The sequence below is a fragment of the Elaeis guineensis genome, chromosome 8 (genome assembly GCF_000442705.2).
Source record: "Elaeis guineensis isolate ETL-2024a chromosome 8, EG11, whole genome shotgun sequence".
Taxonomy (NCBI): Eukaryota; Viridiplantae; Streptophyta; class Magnoliopsida; order Arecales; family Arecaceae; genus Elaeis; species Elaeis guineensis.
The window spans coordinates 8,271,929-8,291,811 of NC_026000.2; the positions used below are offsets into that span (position 1 = coordinate 8,271,929).

Consider the following 19,883-nt stretch of genomic DNA (forward strand, 5'->3'; position numbering starts at 1 on the left):
AAATAAATAAAAATAAAAATTAGATCTAAATTAGATCTAAAATAGAGCCATCAAACTGGCTCTGATACCAGTTGAAGAAAAAATAGGCTTTTTCCTTATAGGATCTTCCAGATCTGATGAGATCTGGGATGGAATATTTTAAAAAAATTATTCTATGATATTTTAGATCTAAGATCTATTAGATCTAATTTCTATTATCTAATATTAAATCTAAAATTAAATCTAAAATAATGAGGAATAGAGAAATACCTCTAGGGTAACTAGATTACCCTGTAGATGATCGCAGCAATGCCCGAGGTTCTAAAATAGCCACGCAGTTGTCTGGCCTCTACCGATATTCACTTGAGTAGAATCTGGATTATCTTCTCCTCATGAATCTTTGCTCCAAAAATCAGATCTGGATCTGATCTGGAAGATCTTCAAAAGATCTTCTGAAGCTGGAGCAGCAGCTTCTCGATAAATCTCTGTAACTTTCTAATCAAAAAGCCACCACGCCTTGGACAAGCACCGGATGGATGCCCAACCTCTTGGACATGAAGAGGGGAGGGAAAGGAGCAGAGGGGGTATGGAGAAGTGGAGAGGATTCAGGCTTTTGTTGGTTATTGCGTAGAGTCTCTAAACCCTAGGTGCAGACAGGGTTTAAATAGATCCTGCTGCACCATGCAGTGCCACATCATTCGATCAATCAAAAAATTTCAATTAATTCTAAAAAAATTTTGATTGATGGAGTGATGTCATCTGATCATATCAGATAAGAATCTCCACAATCCCTCCTACTGTTGGCACCAACATTGGATAAGCACAGTGAGATTGGCACCCCACAGTCCAAGTTGATCAAGGGATCAGAGTCCTCATCTCATGGGACTCTATCCTTATCCACTTGGGGCGCACGTCTAATCTGAATATGGCACCCACTTTGAGGCTCAATTTAGCAGGTGGATGCTCCATAAAAAATCTTCAATGATCTCTTGTCAAGTGGCCTTTAGTCCAAGGTCCATGAGTCAACGTTTGACCAATGTCCTAAAATGAAAATGGCAGGTGACAGGATTTAGCAGGTGTTATCTTAAATTCATCTCATGAATTAAGATAAGTCCTTTCTGAGCTGGACTGACTCCAGTCAGACTGTGAGAAATCTTCTCAAGATTTTCTGGATGAGTCAAATCACATTTGGCTCAGTCGAGATAGAAAAGATTACACGAGGAGAAAGTTAGGCTTAATCGTGTACTAGCACAATTTTTTGAATCTAATTGGATCTAATCCAAATCAATCGAATTGGGTTAGCTCAATTGATGACATCTAGATCCTAACTCTTGTTTGTGTAATCCAATTAGGTTCATTTTCGTATGGTAATGAGATATGTCATGATCTCATCATCGACATCATCGAAACTCCTTTCGATGGATCAGAACTCTTCTGATTTAGACAATTAGAGTGATCGATCATCAAGATCATTCTAATTGCTCCTAAAATCTACCAGTGATACCTAGCAGTATATGGTGGCAACCCATCAGAAATGAAGACGAACCTCTCGGTGCAGCTACCTGTGTGATTGAGTTCCTCTATCATGAGTTCCGACTGAATTAGAATTAAGGTAAACTCGTCAAATCTAATATCAGTCATATGAATCAATCAATCGATCCAAATCCGATGTGAAATCTTAATAAATTTTTTTTTTCATTATTTCACTCTGCCATGGCCATGGACTTAAGGACTCAATCTTTCGATCATCATAGGACAACTCCTCTTATCTATCGGGTTGATAGATCCCATCTTGGTACAATCTGGTTCCTACAATGAATATGCTACAGCCAACATACACCTTAAGGTTCCGAATGGCTAGGAGACCAAGTTATGATGTAGTCAAATTATAACATACTCAAGATGAACTGTCGATGTACCTCTGGTCAAAGAATTAGACACACAGCTGCAGCATCGAGCTAGTCATCGACGAGAAGGTAGACTTCCTTATGACTGCTCGAGGTGGTCACGCTCAGTACTCTCGTTCTCAACGAATATATGTACTCTCGCTCCGGTGTCTCTACACCGTAGACTCAAGATACATCTATCCTAAGAAAGCGATCGTACACCAACCTTGCGGATCGATCACCATCCTCATGATGATCCTATGGTCAGGAGCTGTTTATGAGTTAGTTATGTAAATTCACACCTTAAATTTTCAACTCTTGAAAATATGAATTAACATTCCTACTAACTCAAAGGATGTATCGCAGACATAATGGATACAATGTGATAGTAGAATAATCCTTTTATTCATTTATAGTCAAAATTATAAATTTATCCTTACATTTGTACAGGAATATATCAGCCAATCTGGCATCTAGGGCACACATTTAACAATATATATTCATAGAAAGTAATACAAAATACTAGAAAGTCATATATATTATTCAGAATGTCATAAATATATAGGAAGTCATATGTATGGTTCAGGACATGATATATATTCATGAAAAATCATACGATGTATTAGAAAATAATAATACTATTCCTTCTTCGTTGTATAGAAGAAAGGATATTTTCATCACTGAAAATTGAAAAAAAAAATGAGCAGTATTTAATGCCCGTTATATGTAAATATGCTACGTGCTCTAATATTATTGGACGATGCACTACTATTGCACCGCACACGATGTATAAAGAATTACTCTTTTAGCCAGAGACGTGATTCTTCTAATTTATGTGTTGTCAATCTTTTTTTTCTTTTAGTGATAAGAATATAACTTCAGTCGAGTTTATAAGTTAAAATCACAAATTATGTTACAGGAAAAAAAAAACATTGTATCTTTCATGTGAAAGAATGATTGATGTTCCTTCGCAACACTCAATGCAGAGTTTTCAAAGCATTCCAAATTTTTTTGACCATTCATCGACACAAATCTTGAAATGACTATTGCAGGGTCAAGAGATGAATCCTTTTTACGTGAAAGATATAACTCCTGTCCAATATATATATATATATATATATATATATATTAGTTGTCTCGTGTCTATCTCTCATTTTTCACATTTTTATAGCATCACTTGGAGACATTGGATTACAATTTATTCAATATGTGAGGTTTAGGCCAAGCAGTGAGGTATGCGAATGAGCCAACCCTCTTAGAGTATTTTGGTCTCAATTTAATGACAGACCCACATAAATTTGCTTAGGATGTGATTCGTAATCAAGTCGAGCTTGAATTCTATAGACTCGGTATAGATAGAATCTTGATAAAAAACTAGCTTGTTTGTGAGGATCCAAGTCTAGACATTTGCAATTGAGTCTCGCTTGATTAATAACTGGCTTGTTTAAAAAAATCCAAGTTTAGACATTTGCAGTCAAGTCTAACTCGGGTGCCAACACCCTAGGGATGATAACATGTGCCTATGCATTTGGCTATTCTCACTTTGTTTATTCTTATACTGATCGTGCCTATAAAAATCTTGAATGCTTATGGAAAGTTGAGAAAGTCAAATAATAACTTTTGTCTTTTTGATTGAGATCTTAAAATATCATAAATTATGTTAAAGTCAACCTAGTTAATGGTTTTCATAAACTAAGGTACATCATGGGTAGGCTATGTTGGGGTTAACTATAGTGCGGCATGCTAAAGGTTAGATAAAAAAAGTATGAAAAATTCCATGCAAATATATATTTAGTCTCATATAGAATAAATATGATCTTAGTTCTACATTAATTATGCATAACAAAAAGACCTAAACACCTTGCATGAGATGAGAAATTGGATTACACCTAATTGTTATACTTGTAATTGTAATTATAAAACTTATCTACAAACACAGATGCGGAGAATGTGCTGCACCTAATTCTTATACTTATAATTGTAATTATATAATTTCTTTGCAATTGCAACTGTAGAGAAGTATGTGAGGTCCAATACCTGTAATTGTAACTTTTTTTAAAACAATAGCAGCCTTTTCCATCTAATAATCGAGATCGATCAACGTCATCTTAATGTATTCCACATCATTTGATCCAAATTAAGCAGCATGATCTTTTTTCTTAAATAAATGACATAATTAAAAATATTTAGGTTGATAAATGGTGATTCTGCTAGAATTACCATTCAATTTTATAGAAATTAGAATGGTGATTTTAGTTTTGATCACCGGCTACTCATGTATTACACAAAAACTTATGATTTAGGAACATTAGAATGGTGTGAGACATATATCCTATTCATAGGTTTCATTAGAGCTATTATATCCATAGGATCAATGTTATAATGGTAGGTACTCTAGTTCAATTTTTTTTATTGATGAGAAACTATTAAATAGACCAGATTCATCATCGATTTAAAGTAAAACCATCATAGGTGGATTCATTTTATCCTAAGGGTTTGTTCTTTTGAGGATTAAAAATTTATCCAAAAATTTATATTTTTTTAGATAAATATATTTCAGATAATATTTAGATAGAAAAATAATATTTATCTAGAAAAATAATTTACTAATTTTTTTATGTATTAAAAAATAACTCGAAAATATATTATCCATATCCTATTACATTACTAGTTTTTTGGATAAGTTATTAAGATCTATCCATATTTTTCATAACACCCTTTATTATCTAAATATTAGTATATATAATATAATTGATTATATTTATATTATGATATATAATATCATATAATATATATTCATAAATGTAGATAATATATGTTATATATAATATAATATATTATATTATATTATATTATATATATATAATAGAATAAATAATACATTATTACATTATATTGTATTTTATTATCATAATAATATAATATATTAGTATTATATAATAATAATAATATAAGATATTATAATATAATATCATATAAATAATATATTATATTAAAATAATAAAAATATTATTATCTGATTGTAATATAATGTTTTAATATATATATAAAAGATAGTATTGTATTATTATATTATTATTATAATATAATTAAAAATATATTATGAATGAAATAAAAAAATTATTCTTTTCCCATCCCATGGCTCCTGTCCACCTAGGATGAGGTCCTAATCCACCTAATAATTTATCCTCGCTGGCTGAACTGTTCCAATCGCTTCTCCGAGCCGCCCAACTGAAGAACCAAAACCGCATGGCTTTTCCGCTCCTGTCGCCGAAGAAACGAACAGAAACAAAACCAGAGGCTCCCCAACGCTCTCGCTGCTCCGCTCTCCCTCCAACGGCGCTGGCGCTTCCCGCCTCCTCCCCCAACTCCCCCCTATTCTTGGAAACGAATCGCTCCGAGAAAAATAACCGAACTTCTGATCCTCTCTGGGGCTTCCGTCACCCGCCCGAACCTCCGCCCTCCTCCTCCCTCCTCCCGCCCGCCCCCATCGTTATGGCATGAATTCCTAAACTCTACCGCCTCTGCTCCGGAGATGGCTCGCTATCTTCCGGTGCTCCTTGCCGTAGCTCTAGGGCTCGTCTTCTCGGCCTTGGCCGAAACCGACCAAGATGATGGTGAGTGTTATCGATCGCCGTATTCAATTCGATAAGACATGCGATCTTCTTGCGAGGGTTTGTAGTTCTGCGTTCCCATTTTATCCGATTCGTGTTGTGTGATGATACATCAAAAATGTCTGTTTCAGCGAAGCGATTTAGTGAGTGCATCTCTTAGATATTTTTCTTGTTTAATTGATAGCAGGATGGAATTTTGTAAGTTAAACATGCTGCGGACATACTTTATCCTAAAATTCAGAAAAAATGTATTTGTTTTGCAAGGAAATTTATCTTAAAGCAAACCTTTTTTTTTCCGAATAAGAAAGATTGTATATGCAGTAAATTACCTCTTCTTTGACTTGTGTAGTAACGCACCATCTCGACTGCCATGTTGGTAAGGTGGCACTGCCAAGGGTAACAAAGTGGCCAATCATGCTAGATTTTTCCTTCCATTTTTTCCCAAATTACTGTGTTTTTTATTGTAGCAGTTGTTGTTGCTAGTTGCTACTATATTATGTTTGTAATACAAGATTCCTGATGACACATGCATTTCAAGAACCAAACATGTCAATAGTTCCCATATAGGTGTCTCGTATTCCTAAGAACTCGAAGTGCAAGAACCAACTTTCCAGTGAAGTAGGCAAAATTACTGAGTTAAATTTGTATCTGAATTACCAGGCTTCTTTAGTACAATGAAGACACTGGTACACTGCATCTATTAGTCTACTTGACTCTACACACAGACTGGTCAGTATTTACGCCCCATGACACTACAGTCAAGGCGAACTTGCTGAGTGTAGACGCATGGGTTGAGTGGATTGGACATATCAGATGCATATCAAACGAGTTAACATTGGATTTTGGGAATTATAGTCTTTATTTTCTATGAAGCAATTTATCCTATAAAAGTTGCTTGTACAACTAGTAATCCTATATGGCCTTGTCTGCGCTTTTTTGTCTAACATGAACCTTAATTGCAAATATCTTCAAAGCAACAGTATGTCAGTAATTTCTATCAACATGCACAAGCTTCTGCGTCTGTAGATTGGAACATGAAAAACAGGTTGCACTGGCTCATATCAATTCTTGATGCAAGATATTAACACCCTCAGATATTTATTGCTTCATTTGCTTCCAAAGAATGACAGCTCATTTCCTTTAAAATTAGATTTTTTGACTCTTTATGTTATCTCATACTGGTATAGCATGAAAAAAAACCCAAAAGCTGCATTTTTTACTGATTCATTTCAAGAATGTTTTAGCTGCAGCTTAAACTGAGAAAAGATACAGACCCATTTATAGTCTTCTCAAGGTCCCAACCCACCCCACCAAAACAAAAAAAAAAGGAAAATCTTAATTAGATCAGTTAAATTTCCTCATGAAATGTTGTGCAAGGTCATGCAGATATAATAGCATGCACAAAAGAAGTACGATGTTTATGATTAGCATGTGTAATTGGTGTGATTAGAAACGTCAAGATGAGGATATGTATTTATTATGTGTACCATAAGTTGGTCGATCATTTTGGCAGTAGTGAGGGCAGAAGAGAGAATTTTGATATTAGTCCTTGCCTCCTTGGTCTAAAACAATTTCAATACAAATATATATATATATTTTTAAATGTAAGTGTTCTACCTAGTTCCTAGTGCTTTTTAAGATTCTGAAGCATTTCTTTTATTATTTATATTCATTTCCTATTTTTGTTTTGCAGTTTCAGCACTTAATGTTCTATTCCTAAGCTTAAATTCCCCCCCGCAGTTGACTGGTTGGAGTTCAAGTGGTGGTGACCCCTGTGGGGAAGACTGGAAAGGAGTCAAGTGCTCAGACTTATCTGTGACAGAAATGTACTGATCTTTGTGTCATCTGATCATTATAATGGGTACCGCAGTTGAAATTCTTGTTATTTACATCATTTTGTTTTTTGGAAAGTGCAAAAGACAATCTTTGTGATATCCCCCCAAATTGACAGTTTGAGGAGTTGAATATTGATGACTTTTTGTTTTCAAGAAAAGAAATGATTCTTGGTAACACTTAATGGATTCTATGATTAATCGTGAAAACATGAATAGAAAGTTCCTATAATAGGATTAGAGAAAAGAAGTAAAGAAGAATATTTTCATGATAGCAGCTATCGTAAATAAAAGGAGACTGGTTTACCATATGACCTATACTAATCTAGAAGGTTTATCTTCTAATTTGTATAGGGTAGTTTCCTTCTCATTAAAATAATTATGTGGACATTATATGAAAACTGCTGAATATTTTTCATTATGATCTTGACACAGATTGACTGAATCGCATGTTTTCTTCTTTTCAATTGAGCAGCTCCCTGGCAGATCTTGGTTTGACTGGCTCATTGGGTTATCAACTGTCAAGCTTGACCTCAATAACTTACTTGTAAGAAACAGCTTTATAAATTCTTATGCTTACCACATTGGTGTTGGAACCTAATGCAAACTTGTCCATTGTCTTGGTGCAGTGATATGAGCAAGAACAACCTTAGAGGCAATATCCCATACCAACTTCCACCCAAGGTAGAACACCTGTAAGTCACTTCTCCAAGTTTCATTTATTTATCAAATCTAATGCTCAAGGTTGCAATCCCTTCATGTACTTATACATTACAACAGAACATTGTCGGGGTACATATACATTTTTATAGAACAAATCAGCTTAGCATATTTATGCAGTCACAGCCATGTTAAGTAAAATTTTCAGAAACCCATATTTACATGCTTTGTGGAATAATGAGAATTGGATGCTTGCATGGTTCCATCTTTACAAACTATGGATTTTGTATGCAGAAATCTTGCTGAGAATGCATTTACTGGAGGAATTCCTTATTCAATTTCTCAAATGACTGATCTTAAATATCTGTGAGAACAAGTCTCTGCCTTGTGTTGTGCATACTTCTTGTGGTGCTTTTTCTCTTTAATCACGAGCAAGTTCATGGTGTAATGTAGAAATCTTGGCAAAAACCAGCTGAATGGGCAGTTGAATGATATCTTTGGAAAGCTTACAAGACTCTCAGAGATGTAAGTTTAGCTATCACTTCTCAGATATGGAAGTTTAGCTATCACTTGACTAAATGTTATAGTATCAGTCTGTATAATTCTTTTGCACGAGCTATATTTTTTTATTTGCTACCATTATGATTCCAACACTAGTCACATATTTTCCAAATCATTGAAAATTTCTTAGGCTAGATATTGTTCTGAATCTTCCTGATTTGATTACACCAAATTAAAAATTTATGCCTTTGGTTTGTTTGGACAAATTTTATGGACAACTCATGCGGCATTAGAATTCTGCAAATATTTTAATTTTCTGAAATTTGATTAACTCTAGCCCTATATTGACTTGTTATTTTTTTTTTCAGTGGATTAATAAATTATAAGAAAACTGTGCATTTATGATTAAAAGTATTCCATAATGATCAAGATCTTAAGAGGGGATTCTTACCAAATTATATTGAATATTTTGAATATTTTTTGGTAGAATTGTGCATCATTTGTTATTGGGCATGCTAATACTGGGAATAATATAGGGCTGTATATTTGGTGGCAACGATATTTTGTTGGGTGTTTTACAAAAACTTCCTCCAATTCAACTATATATTTATGCTGGGCTAGCTTATCATTATTGGGATATTCTATAAATATTCTAGTTAGAACATTAGCAATTGTTTGACAAGAAGAAGAATGACCTGTTTGCCTCTTAATATACCAGATAATTGAAGTGTTTGAATGCCTTGTCTTCATCAATCCTTCAGTTACAAAGACATGTATAAAAACACGCACGCATATGCACACGCACGCACGCACGCACGCACACACGCACACACACACAGGGAATGCACACTGTGTACGAATGACTAAACATGAGAATGGTGAAATGTGCAATGCAAATATCATGGTGTAACTGACCAAAGATGTCTTGATTTTCAGAATTATGTACACTACATCTATGGATTAAATACTTTGTCATTTAGTTGTTCAAGATCATGGTGTACTCACAATTCTGCATCTATCCTATAGAGCCACCTAATAAGCAGTTCAAAAATGTTGGTCTATTTTATTTTTTGAATCTCTGCTTTAAGACAGACTTTCAATTTGACAGTAGCTGACTTTTCTAAGAACCATTATAACTTATAAGCATTACAATTCTGTATGTATCATGTAGCTGAGGCTAATCCCTTCCTGTTAGCATGTTTTTTTAGCAATTCTGACACATGCAGGTGCATAAATTATGTGCATGTAAAACTTGCCCCTTAGTGATGTCTTCTTGTGCGACAAGAATTCATAATGCAAAATCTGTGTGCCAGTATTATATTATTTTATTGATGATCTCAGGTTATGATATCAGGTATCTCTCATTCAACCAGCTCTCTGGTAATCTACCTCACAGTTCGCAATCCCTAAAAAGTCTCAAAGTTTTGTAAGGCACTGAAACTTTATCCTCATTTCTACCATTTTTCTTATGTTCCTTTTGACCTCACTTCTGCCATTTTTCTTATGTTCCTTTTGACCTCACTTCTGCCATTTTTCTTATGTTCCTTTTGACCTAATTGTCATGGTATTTCTTTCTACAGGCACTTACAGAACAATCAGTTCAGTGGTTCGATTAATGTTCTTGCTAATCTTCCTCTTGAGGATCTGTAAGTGTACCATAGGAGTAGCTCATGTATTATAAACTATGCCTCTGAGCAACGCAGGCAATAGTCGAAGCAATCCAGTTCTGGAAACCATGAGTAGTCTTATAGATAAGCTTACTCCTGTGGAAGTAGCTATATCTATAATGTATCCCTATGCTCTCAGTTAATTACAAAAAAAGAAATAATAGATTTGCCAGAATTGCCTATCTTCAGCTTAGTTTGGAGGAAATACTTGAAAACTCATGTTAGTGTCCTTTTCTTTTATCTCATAATTTATGAAATTTGGCAATTAAGTTTTATTTTTCTCATTTTTGGTTGCTGAAGTTTGAGTTTAATTAGAACATTAGTCAGTGGTAGGAAAAACGATGAAAAGGACAAAAAGAAATCTCCTTGGAGACCAAAGTGCAAGTTATTGTCTCCATATTCAGGAAAATAATTATTTGCTTACTTGTAAGTCATAGGAAAGTGCAAATAGCATCATGACTTAGCAGAATGTACGAGCACATCCTTAAACACTTTTTGAAAGGATAGATGCTGTTGATAACTTAAATCAGCTGAAGTTTTTATGGTAATCTATAAAGCTAATATTTTTTCAGAGTCATCTGTACTCTGTAGTCTATCCATTGACTGTTGAGTTCAATTCTTTGAATGACTTTACAGATTGAAATAGTTCTTGCCTATATAGAATTGGTGGCGGGAGTGTCAATTATCTGAGCAACCTGTAACAACTATTGCTTTTTTGTGCTACTAGGAATGTTGAAAACAACCAGTTCAGTGGCTGGATTCCGAAAAAATTAAAAAATATAGATACACTTCAGTGAGTAATAAGCTGTTTCCAGTTCTCTTTTGGTTGAAGTGGATTTTCAGTGTTCATTACATCTTTTTGTTGCTAATTTCTTTCAAAAGGATTGGTGGAAATTCTTGGTCATCTGGACCAGCACCTCCGGGTATGGATAAGGCTTCTAATACTGATTCTCATACTGGTAAAAAAGGGGGCAAGCAGTCAGTTGTGAATGAGGCAGTCATTGCTGGAATAGTGATTGCTGTTTTGGCTGTTGCTTTGATTTTATTGGCTCTAATTAAGCGAAGATCTTCACCATCATCCCATTATATTGATGATCAATCAAGCCAGAACAAATCATTGACACCTCTAGTTTCACATGAGTTAGGTAGGCCTTATGAAACTTTTATACAGCAATATTTTCTAGTTTCAATATATAAGTCTGTTATATAGCTGCTGTCACATGTGTTTACCATTTTAGGTGTAGAAACACATATACATGGTGCACAAATGTTTTGTTATCTGCATATTTTCGATAATCTATTTAGAATAAGTCTTATAAAACACAATTGTCTATGGTCATAATCTGATAGGAGATTGATTTAAGTTCCATTGCTATACTGAAGGGAAAACTTGTATCTACTTGCCGATGGCCTTATACTCTTCCAGTCGGCTGTAAATTTGACTGGATTGAATCCACATTCATGTTGTTCAACATCAAAATTATGGCCCCGTTGATAAAGAACTATCCATGTTCGGATGATTTTCACTTGATGTCTTCTTGATCTCATTTGCAACAAATTAAATGTGTAATCTTTATGTAATAAGTTCTACCAGTATTATTTATTTACATATTCTTTGACTGTTTTTTTTACTGACCAGTTACATAATCTTTGAACAGGGCTTAAGGATTCTTCTTTGATAGACATAAAGGCATTGCAGACACCTCCTTCCATGGGCCTTAAACCCCCACCGGTGCCTCACATATTATTTAGTGATACTGAGTTTGTGAATAAATTAAGTCCCAAACCAAGCACGAAGCCTGTTAGTGTCACAGCTTATTCATTGGTAGATCTGCAAGCTGCTACTGGGAGCTTTAGTACAAGCTGCCTTCTTGGACAGGGAACCATTGGGAATGTTTACAAGGCAAAATATGCTGATGGAAAGGTATGGTTTCTTCTGGATACATCTGATATTTAATGGGCAATGAGTTGCCACTGCCGCCACTCTCTCTGTGCTTGTGCATGTTTGTGTATGCATGCCTGTGTGTAAATTGAAAGAGGCATCCTCTTATATGTATTGCAACATATACATGTTCTAACTCTTTCCATAGAATAAAACCATTTAGCTCTTTCTGACATCATTTTCCAAGCACTTGCTGAGTATTTATTCGATGAGTGGTAAAAGTTTATGAAAATTTAATAGATTGCTTCCTCATTCATTCTTCTATGTATCTATCTTAGATGCTTTGTTGCTCATTTTTTTTCCATGTGTGCTGATGTTTAGTATATAGGTAATGTTGGTTGAAAGATGGTAATATATGATGTTTATTGTTGTTTGGAACAATATTTTGTTGCTTGCTCCTTGCTTATTGTTTTCCTTTTACTGTCACCTGACCCTGCATCATGTAGCAGTATTTCCATATCCAAGTGCTTTTCCTTTTCTTTATTCTTGTGTTTGTTCACCGTGAGCTTTTTTTTTTTTTTGTGATTTATTGTTTTGTTCAAAATATATTGATCAGAAGAAGAGATATTGCTTCGATGGTAACAACTGAGGACATCCATTTGTTGTCATGGTCTAAGAAATGTAGCAAAGTAATAGATATATATATGTTGGTTGCCAACTGCCAAATATGGAGAATATAAAAATAGTTTGACTGAGACACAGAGATATCTAGCAGTTATAGACAAACAAAATACTACAATAACCACTAGTAAACTACTGCTAGCTGATTATATTAAATAATACAAGCTCCAAAGTTCGAATAATTTTTTTCAGTAAAATATGAAAGGAATATTGCCTTCAAAAGCCATGCATGCAAAATCTCTCCACCAGTCAATTATGATCCTTAATAAACTGATGTTTGGTGGTAATGTAAAATAAGTTCATTATCCACACATGCTGCAAGTAAACCCATTCTATACTTAGAAAAAAAATAGAATAAAATAACCTAGTTGAGCTGTGGAGCCGCCACCATCTGTGTTTTTTTTTTTTTGGTATTTTCCACTTTAATCTAAATGGACATGACTGTATGTACTCTAAAACTAAAGCAAATACCTCAAACTCTGATTAGTGCTGAACAAAGACCAGCAAAAACTGATTTAACACTATTTAAATGTGAGTTTTCAAGTGCTGGCTGAGTGATGTGCTGGGTTGCTACCAGCACCCAGCAGAAGTTGGCACATCATAAATTTATTTTTTTAAAAAAAATAAAAATAAAGTCCTTTTTTAGATTGTTGTTTAAATTTTTAGCATGGTCAGGCATGTTTGCCAGCACGACACATGCACATCCACTAACACTAATACTTGAAAGTTGAAACCTTGCTTGGATGATTGCTAAACCTTTAAACACTCAATGATGAGTTTGTGGACTTCTAGAGCTCCTGCATCATATGTTCTTTGGCTAATTTCAAATTTCTTTGGGTTTCTAATTATTAAAGACATATATAGTGCTAGCCCTTAACATTTTTCCCCTACTATTATACTGGCATCATCTTTTTAATGAAGAAATAGGTGAATAGTTTGTCTTTTAATAGATCTGGGCAAATGGAGTTATAAACAAGAAGCACAGCATACCATGAATGATACCATAAGAAGTTATTTTGTTAAATTAACAGAAAAGAAACTGCTCGTCAGCTGTTTGGACTGTCATTATTTAGATGCATGATGTTATTATATTGGTAAACTTATAATCTATATTTCTTTTCTTAATTGTTTTGCTCCTTTCTACGTTCTACTGTTTACTTTTCCCCAAACCACCAATTGTTCTCTCCTTCTTTTTATTTGAATAATCCCCTTGTTTGTTGAAAAAAAAAAACACATACACGTTTATTTTACAGTTTTTAGCATGTTTCGAAGTTCTGTTGTTTGCCATCATTAAGTTTTAAGCAACTAGTATCAGACTGGTCAGTTGTGATTGTGGTTATGATGCTCTGCTATTAAAGCCTACTAGAAAATGAAATATTATAAGATTCCCGAGACTTAGACTTCTTGTAACTTAAATGGTGTCTGCATGATCAAACTTCGGTGAAGGTCTTATATTTTACAAATGTTAGCTGGTTATATATAGTTGGAATATTCATCATATATGATGCGTTCGCAGGTTCTGGCTGTGAAGAAGATAGATGTAATAAATCTCTCTGGAGGCACTTCTTATGACTTCCTAGAATTGGTTTCTGGCATTTCCAAGCTGCACCATCCGAACATTGCTGAACTTTTGGGTTATTGCTCAGAGCCTCAGTATCATCTACTAATCTATGAGTTCCAAATGAATGGGTCTCTTCATGATTTTCTACATCTGTCAGATGAATACAGCAAACCATTAACCTGGGATACGCGAGTTAGGATTGCTCTTGGGACAGCTTGTGCTGTCGAGTAAGTTGATCTTTTGGACATGCCATAAATGGAAAATATATGGCAATCATTGGGAGTGTGTGTGCTTTCATACTATTCTATTTCTTCACTATAAATTTGATCATAGATATCCCTATAGTCAAGTCAGGCTTCAGGGTTATATTTCGAAAATGTTGGAGATACTTAAAAGAGAGTACAAAAGAGAATATGGAATTTATGCATGCATGATTTTAGCATTGTAGAGCAAAGCCTTTTTCCTTATGTCATGATAAGATAGGAAACTGGACTTAGATGGCACAATTAAGAATATTCTGACAGCTTGAGAAATTTGTACATTTCATCTTTGCTGTTTTATTATGGTTCTTTGTTGTAATTTTACACAACAACATTTGTTTATGCATCCTTTCATACTAGCACCTAAGCAAGTGCAATGCACAAAGTAATATGAAATTTTTAAAATTTAGTTTATAAATTAAAAAATATATTAAAAATGTTTTTTATTTATATAAATTTAAATATATTAAAAAAATGTTTTTCTTATTTTAGACTTGTTTGTACTTTCTTCGTATTTATCTACTTTTTTGCATCTATAACTCGTATTTCCATTTTTTTTCTAATTTGTTTATTCTCATATTTTTTTGATATTTTCTCCATTTGTTTGTAACATGATTTTAGATTATTTATGTTATTATTTATTTATTCTCACAGAATGGCAGTGAGAGAGTAACAAAGTGAAACATTTTCTTTGGCATGATATCATCAAAAGGGAAATATTTTATTACATTTTTCTTATTTTGTTTATGTTTGGTATTTTCAATTTTTTATTTGTTTTATCACAAGTTTTTTTTGGTGTGACCTTTTCCTTACATGTTTTTAACTGTTTTTTAAAATTTTCCTTTTTTTCCCTGAAAACCAAGATTTTTTTATTTTTATTTGTTTACTGCTGCAATTGTGATTTGGTAAAATTTCTTAATTTGTCTAAAACTGGGATTTTGATTTTATTCCCTCCTTTGTACATAGCCAGGATTATATAGGTAATCTACGAAAAGTAGGAGGGTACTTTTGGGAACAAAAACATTTGTAGACAGAATCTGGAATACCATTCATAGATTTTGAAACTCATACTTTATACAGTAGAGATTAGTTATTCACTTATTCTGAGTGGGCTAAAAATTGGACAAGAAATAATATGAAAAGGTTTGGAGTGAAACTAATCATTTTAAGGTTTAAGTGTTTAACCAACTCTAGGTGATTACTGAGTGGAGTATCTTTGGAATTTTTACTTCCTGTTGATGGAAAATTAACAACTTAGGTTTTTCTATGAATGACTGGACCTGTCAATGACATCTATGTAATTATCAAAAATCTCAAATTTGTTTTCACAAGCATCTAAAACCTCACCAAAGTAAAATTTTTTTGCCTAACGATGTTAAGCTCAATACAGTTGTAGAAAGTGGTGTACATATTTTTTCTTCAAGGAGGTTAGCTGGGCTCCCTAACCTTGTTCTCCTCTTCTAGGATTAAAAGTTGATGAGAAGTCCACCATCTTGTGCATTCTGGTCATTTGTATGGTTTTTGCATTCTGTGTTCATAGATTTATGCTTTTGTTTGTCCTTGTGATTTATGCATGCTGAACTTTTCATGTAATTCACTCTCTATAGTTTCTCATTTCCATTTGCTGTCAGTGAGAATCTCTTGTATGCTAGTTAATTTAAGTTCTGTATCTGCCTTTTCCACTGAATAACGCATGAGGTATATCTTCATCCAGGTACCTGCATGACCTCTGTTCTCCATCTGTCATTCATAAAAACATCAAGGCTGCCAACATCTTGCTTGATGCTGAGCTCAATCCCCACCTGTCTGACTGTGGCCTGGCTGTCTTTTATCAGGTGTCAAAAGTCATTGGTTTACCATATTATGAGACCATTCATCTGATTCACAAACTATAACACTGAATTTACATCTCAGGATACAAGTGAGAACTTAGGGGCTGGATACAATGCTCCTGAATGCACAAAACCATCTGCCTATACAATGAAAAGTGATATCTACAGCTTCGGGGTGGTTATGCTAGAGCTGTTGACAGGTCGCAAGCCTTTTGACAGGTATTGAAAGAAGTCAGTACGTTATACTTTACAAATCTCAATCATCTTTTAATCAATACTATACCAGTGCACTGCAACTCCGAGAGGGATTTGATACTGTTATTTACATGCATACCCAGCTGTGTATGTGTGAATCTTAGTTCTTAGTTCTGGCTGAAATCAGGCCCCTTTTCATGCCCGACATCTGGTTTCCAAGTTGCTGGAAAGAATGATTGCAGATCACAGTTTACCAATGTGATATATCGTTAAAAGCACTCGAAAGGATATATATTACTTTGGCTGATGGCTATGATATCATTTATGATATATGTTTTAACAAAAGTATACTGGAGATCTACTTCCATGCATAACTTGGTGATCTCAGAGTTTTAGGTCAGACTGCGAGGCTGCATTTGAGATTGATGCACAACTATGAGTGCGCAGTTACAGATTCATGCTTGAAATGTTGGTCTGCATACTTGTGTATTGATAGGGTGATCATGCAAATGGGATTGTCTTGCATCTGTACCAGTCTACCAGATGGTTTTTGTCAATTAAACTGGCACAATGATAACTGGTATTTTGCCTTTTTGGATACCTATTTTGCACCAGCTGGATGACACGGTTTTTCTTAACTTGACCACTTCATGTTTGTAGAGTTCATTGCACTGCCATCTATAGTAACTCCCAATAACACCTTTCATATTCTATATCAGCATGCACGCATGTGCACACGCGTACACACAGATGTGGTGCAAATAGCAGTACAGAGATTGCACTTTTAGCCTGGTCTCACAGTACATGACTCTCTTTTTTTCAGTTCTAAGCCAATAATGGAACAATCCTTGGTTCGTTGGGCAGCACCGCAACTCCATGACATCAATGCTCTGAGACAAATGGTAGACCCTTCCCTCCGTGGGCTCTACCCCCCAAAGTCATTATCTCGATTTGCTGATGTTATTGCACTTTGTATCCAGGTAAAGTGTTTCCTTAACCTTGTCATGTTGAGTGCTTGTAACCAATCAAGGTTTTTCTTAGGAGTGTGTGGGATGGGTGGTTTGGGTCCAGTCACCAATTCACTCTGGTAGGAAAGGTGGAATATTGCATTTTCTTGAGCGTATGCAAGTTTTGAAAACTATCTTTAGAATGTGAGGATTTATGTTTATGATAGCTCTAACATGAATTCTTTTACACTCGTGTTTCTCTGTGTTTATGTTGTTTCGATTAATGTCTGGTACCTAGGACTTTTTTTTTTTTCTTACGAAACATATCTAAACTTTTTTCATTAACTTATTCTAGTCCGAACCTGAGTTCCGTCCTCCCATGTCTGAAGTGGTGCAATCCCTGGATCAATGTGTTCAGCGAACAGGCATCGACAAGAAATCAGGCCGGAGCACTTCCTGTCGCAGTGATGACTCTGAAAGCTCCTACTATTGAGGCAATCGATCTACTTATGTTTATCATGACTTCAAGGAAACAATTCTGTTTTCCTTCTTTCCTCAGAGACTGCAAAATTCCTGATACCAGCCAAAGTTGCTACAATCAAGAATTTAGCGACCCGATCAATTGTCATAACAAAGTATAAGTTGTACTCAGAGAGCTTTTATAAAGTCCACTCGTGTCGCATTGTCAAATTCTGCAGAAGACTAATTATCAAATGCAAGTGCATCCAATATTCCAGTGATTGAGTGTATCAAAATCACTAATCAAGATGTAGGCTCTGTCATAATTTGGATAATCTATGTCATCTGATTAAGGCTACTAATTGCTAAACATGTGGGGCATTTCAGATATGATTAAGACTTGTTCAAGTAACATCTTTAAGGAAAACCAATACATGCTTTTGGTCGAAGGATTTGTGACAATAATTGAGAATCCGCATCTTGAGGCAGAAAGGACCAAATGGATGCAATGTGATCTAAATATATCATGGAAAAGTAGAAGAAAATGCTTGCACATGCTGTCTCAGTCATCGGTACATAGATATTCTCAGTGCAATACTTTTTTTTTTAAAAAAAAAAACTTCAGAATTTAGAAAAACAAAAGAGGTTTGATAGGAAAAAGATGATCATGTAGGTGGACGGCAAGTGGTTAGAACCCAGCTTAATTTACTAATCCAAGTTTTCGATAGGAAGCATCTGTCTTCACGTGTATGTAGCGCTCATTTGATCTCAAAAATAATAAAAGAACATTCTCAAGTATAGCTGGTATCCACCAAATCGCAAGTGGCAATAGGTGGGGTACGAACGCCTCAATATGGATTACTTTGGTTTTCTAACAAGACATCTAGTGGAGAAATCTCTCTTTTGCAATTTTGAAATTTCGCTTCTCTCTTTTGCAAGGCAACCGAGTCCGATTTAGCTAGCACCAGATTGGACAAATCTTTTCTAGAGAAACACTAGATTGGACAATCTAGCACCATTTTTCCATCCTGTACCCACATCGGTGAACGCCAATTTGCCTCGCCCAATCCATAAATTATTTCTTAGCATATAAGTTGCATAATGCCAGACCACAATGGCACTACATTTGCGCCTAATTGCACTACCGAGCTCTATCACAGCGACACCATCAATGGTATTTCCCAACCTGACTTTGTAATTGCTTCCATTCCATCACCAGCATAACCCTCTGATCCATGTCGGAGGTGCCTACGAGTCGGACCTTTTTCTTTTTTTTCTCTAGATCCAAACTGGCTTGGAATGTCTAGTTGGATCTGATTAGGTTGGTGAGATTGCAAGATCAAGTTATAGTTGCCTTCTAAGGAAACCTGTTTGAATTTTGAGGCCTAGCTCTCCAATGCTCCCTTTCCACCAAGAAATTGGTATGGTCAAGATGGCAAAAATGGTTACATAAGTGCAAATCTCAAATGGGTATGTACAGCCCCAGATTGCAAGGGAACGAAAAGGATGGGAAAGAGTGAAAGAAGGAAAGAAGGCGAAGGTTATATGGTGGCCATTCTTAGTGGCCATAAAACAATTCAAGTTAGACTTCAATCATACCGCGTTGCTTATGTTTTGGTATTATATTTAGGTCAATGGTCAGAACTCCATCATTCTTCATGACTGAAAAAAAGATAAAAAAAAAAAAATCAAGATGAAAGAAGACACACCGTACCACACATGATGGACAAAAATAATGCAAGAAATCAGGAAGCTATAGTTCTTAGGGAAAAAAAAAATCAAAGCAAGGCCTTTGTCATAACGTAAGTTGCTATTTAATACAATTGAGTGCGGTTTATAATTTTGATTTTTTTTTTCTCTTAGTGTGGTGATATTCTATTCTGCTCGGTGATCTTTATTCTATTGTCAACAATTTCGCTCCCACTTT

At 34.8% G+C, this 19,883-nt stretch overlaps 1 protein-coding gene across 6 annotated transcripts; it reads left to right on the top strand.

The window, feature by feature from the left end:
- The first annotated feature begins 5,087 nt into the window (after positions 1-5,087).
- LOC105050424 (protein STRUBBELIG-RECEPTOR FAMILY 5) lies at positions 5,088-18,237 on the top strand. Of its 6 annotated transcripts, none has more exons than XM_010930427.4 (16): positions 5,088-5,482; positions 7,173-7,305; positions 7,787-7,858; positions 7,941-8,006; positions 8,266-8,337; positions 8,425-8,496; positions 9,827-9,898; positions 10,053-10,118; positions 10,867-10,932; positions 11,022-11,284; positions 11,798-12,063; positions 14,219-14,490; positions 16,238-16,358; positions 16,438-16,574; positions 17,374-17,530; positions 17,853-18,237. In XM_010930427.4, the coding sequence occupies exons 1-16, from the start codon at positions 5,401-5,403 to the stop codon at positions 17,988-17,990; spliced, it is 2,055 nt and encodes a 684-aa protein (XP_010928729.3). In that variant the 5' UTR covers positions 5,088-5,400; the 3' UTR covers positions 17,991-18,237. The 6 variants fall into 6 exon arrangements, with proteins under 6 accessions (XP_010928729.3, XP_073098529.1, XP_073098528.1 ...); XM_073242428.1 differs by having other exon boundaries at positions 7,220-7,305; XM_073242430.1 differs by having other exon boundaries at positions 5,466-5,482; positions 7,220-7,340.
- The last annotated feature ends 1,646 nt before the right edge of the window (positions 18,238-19,883 follow it).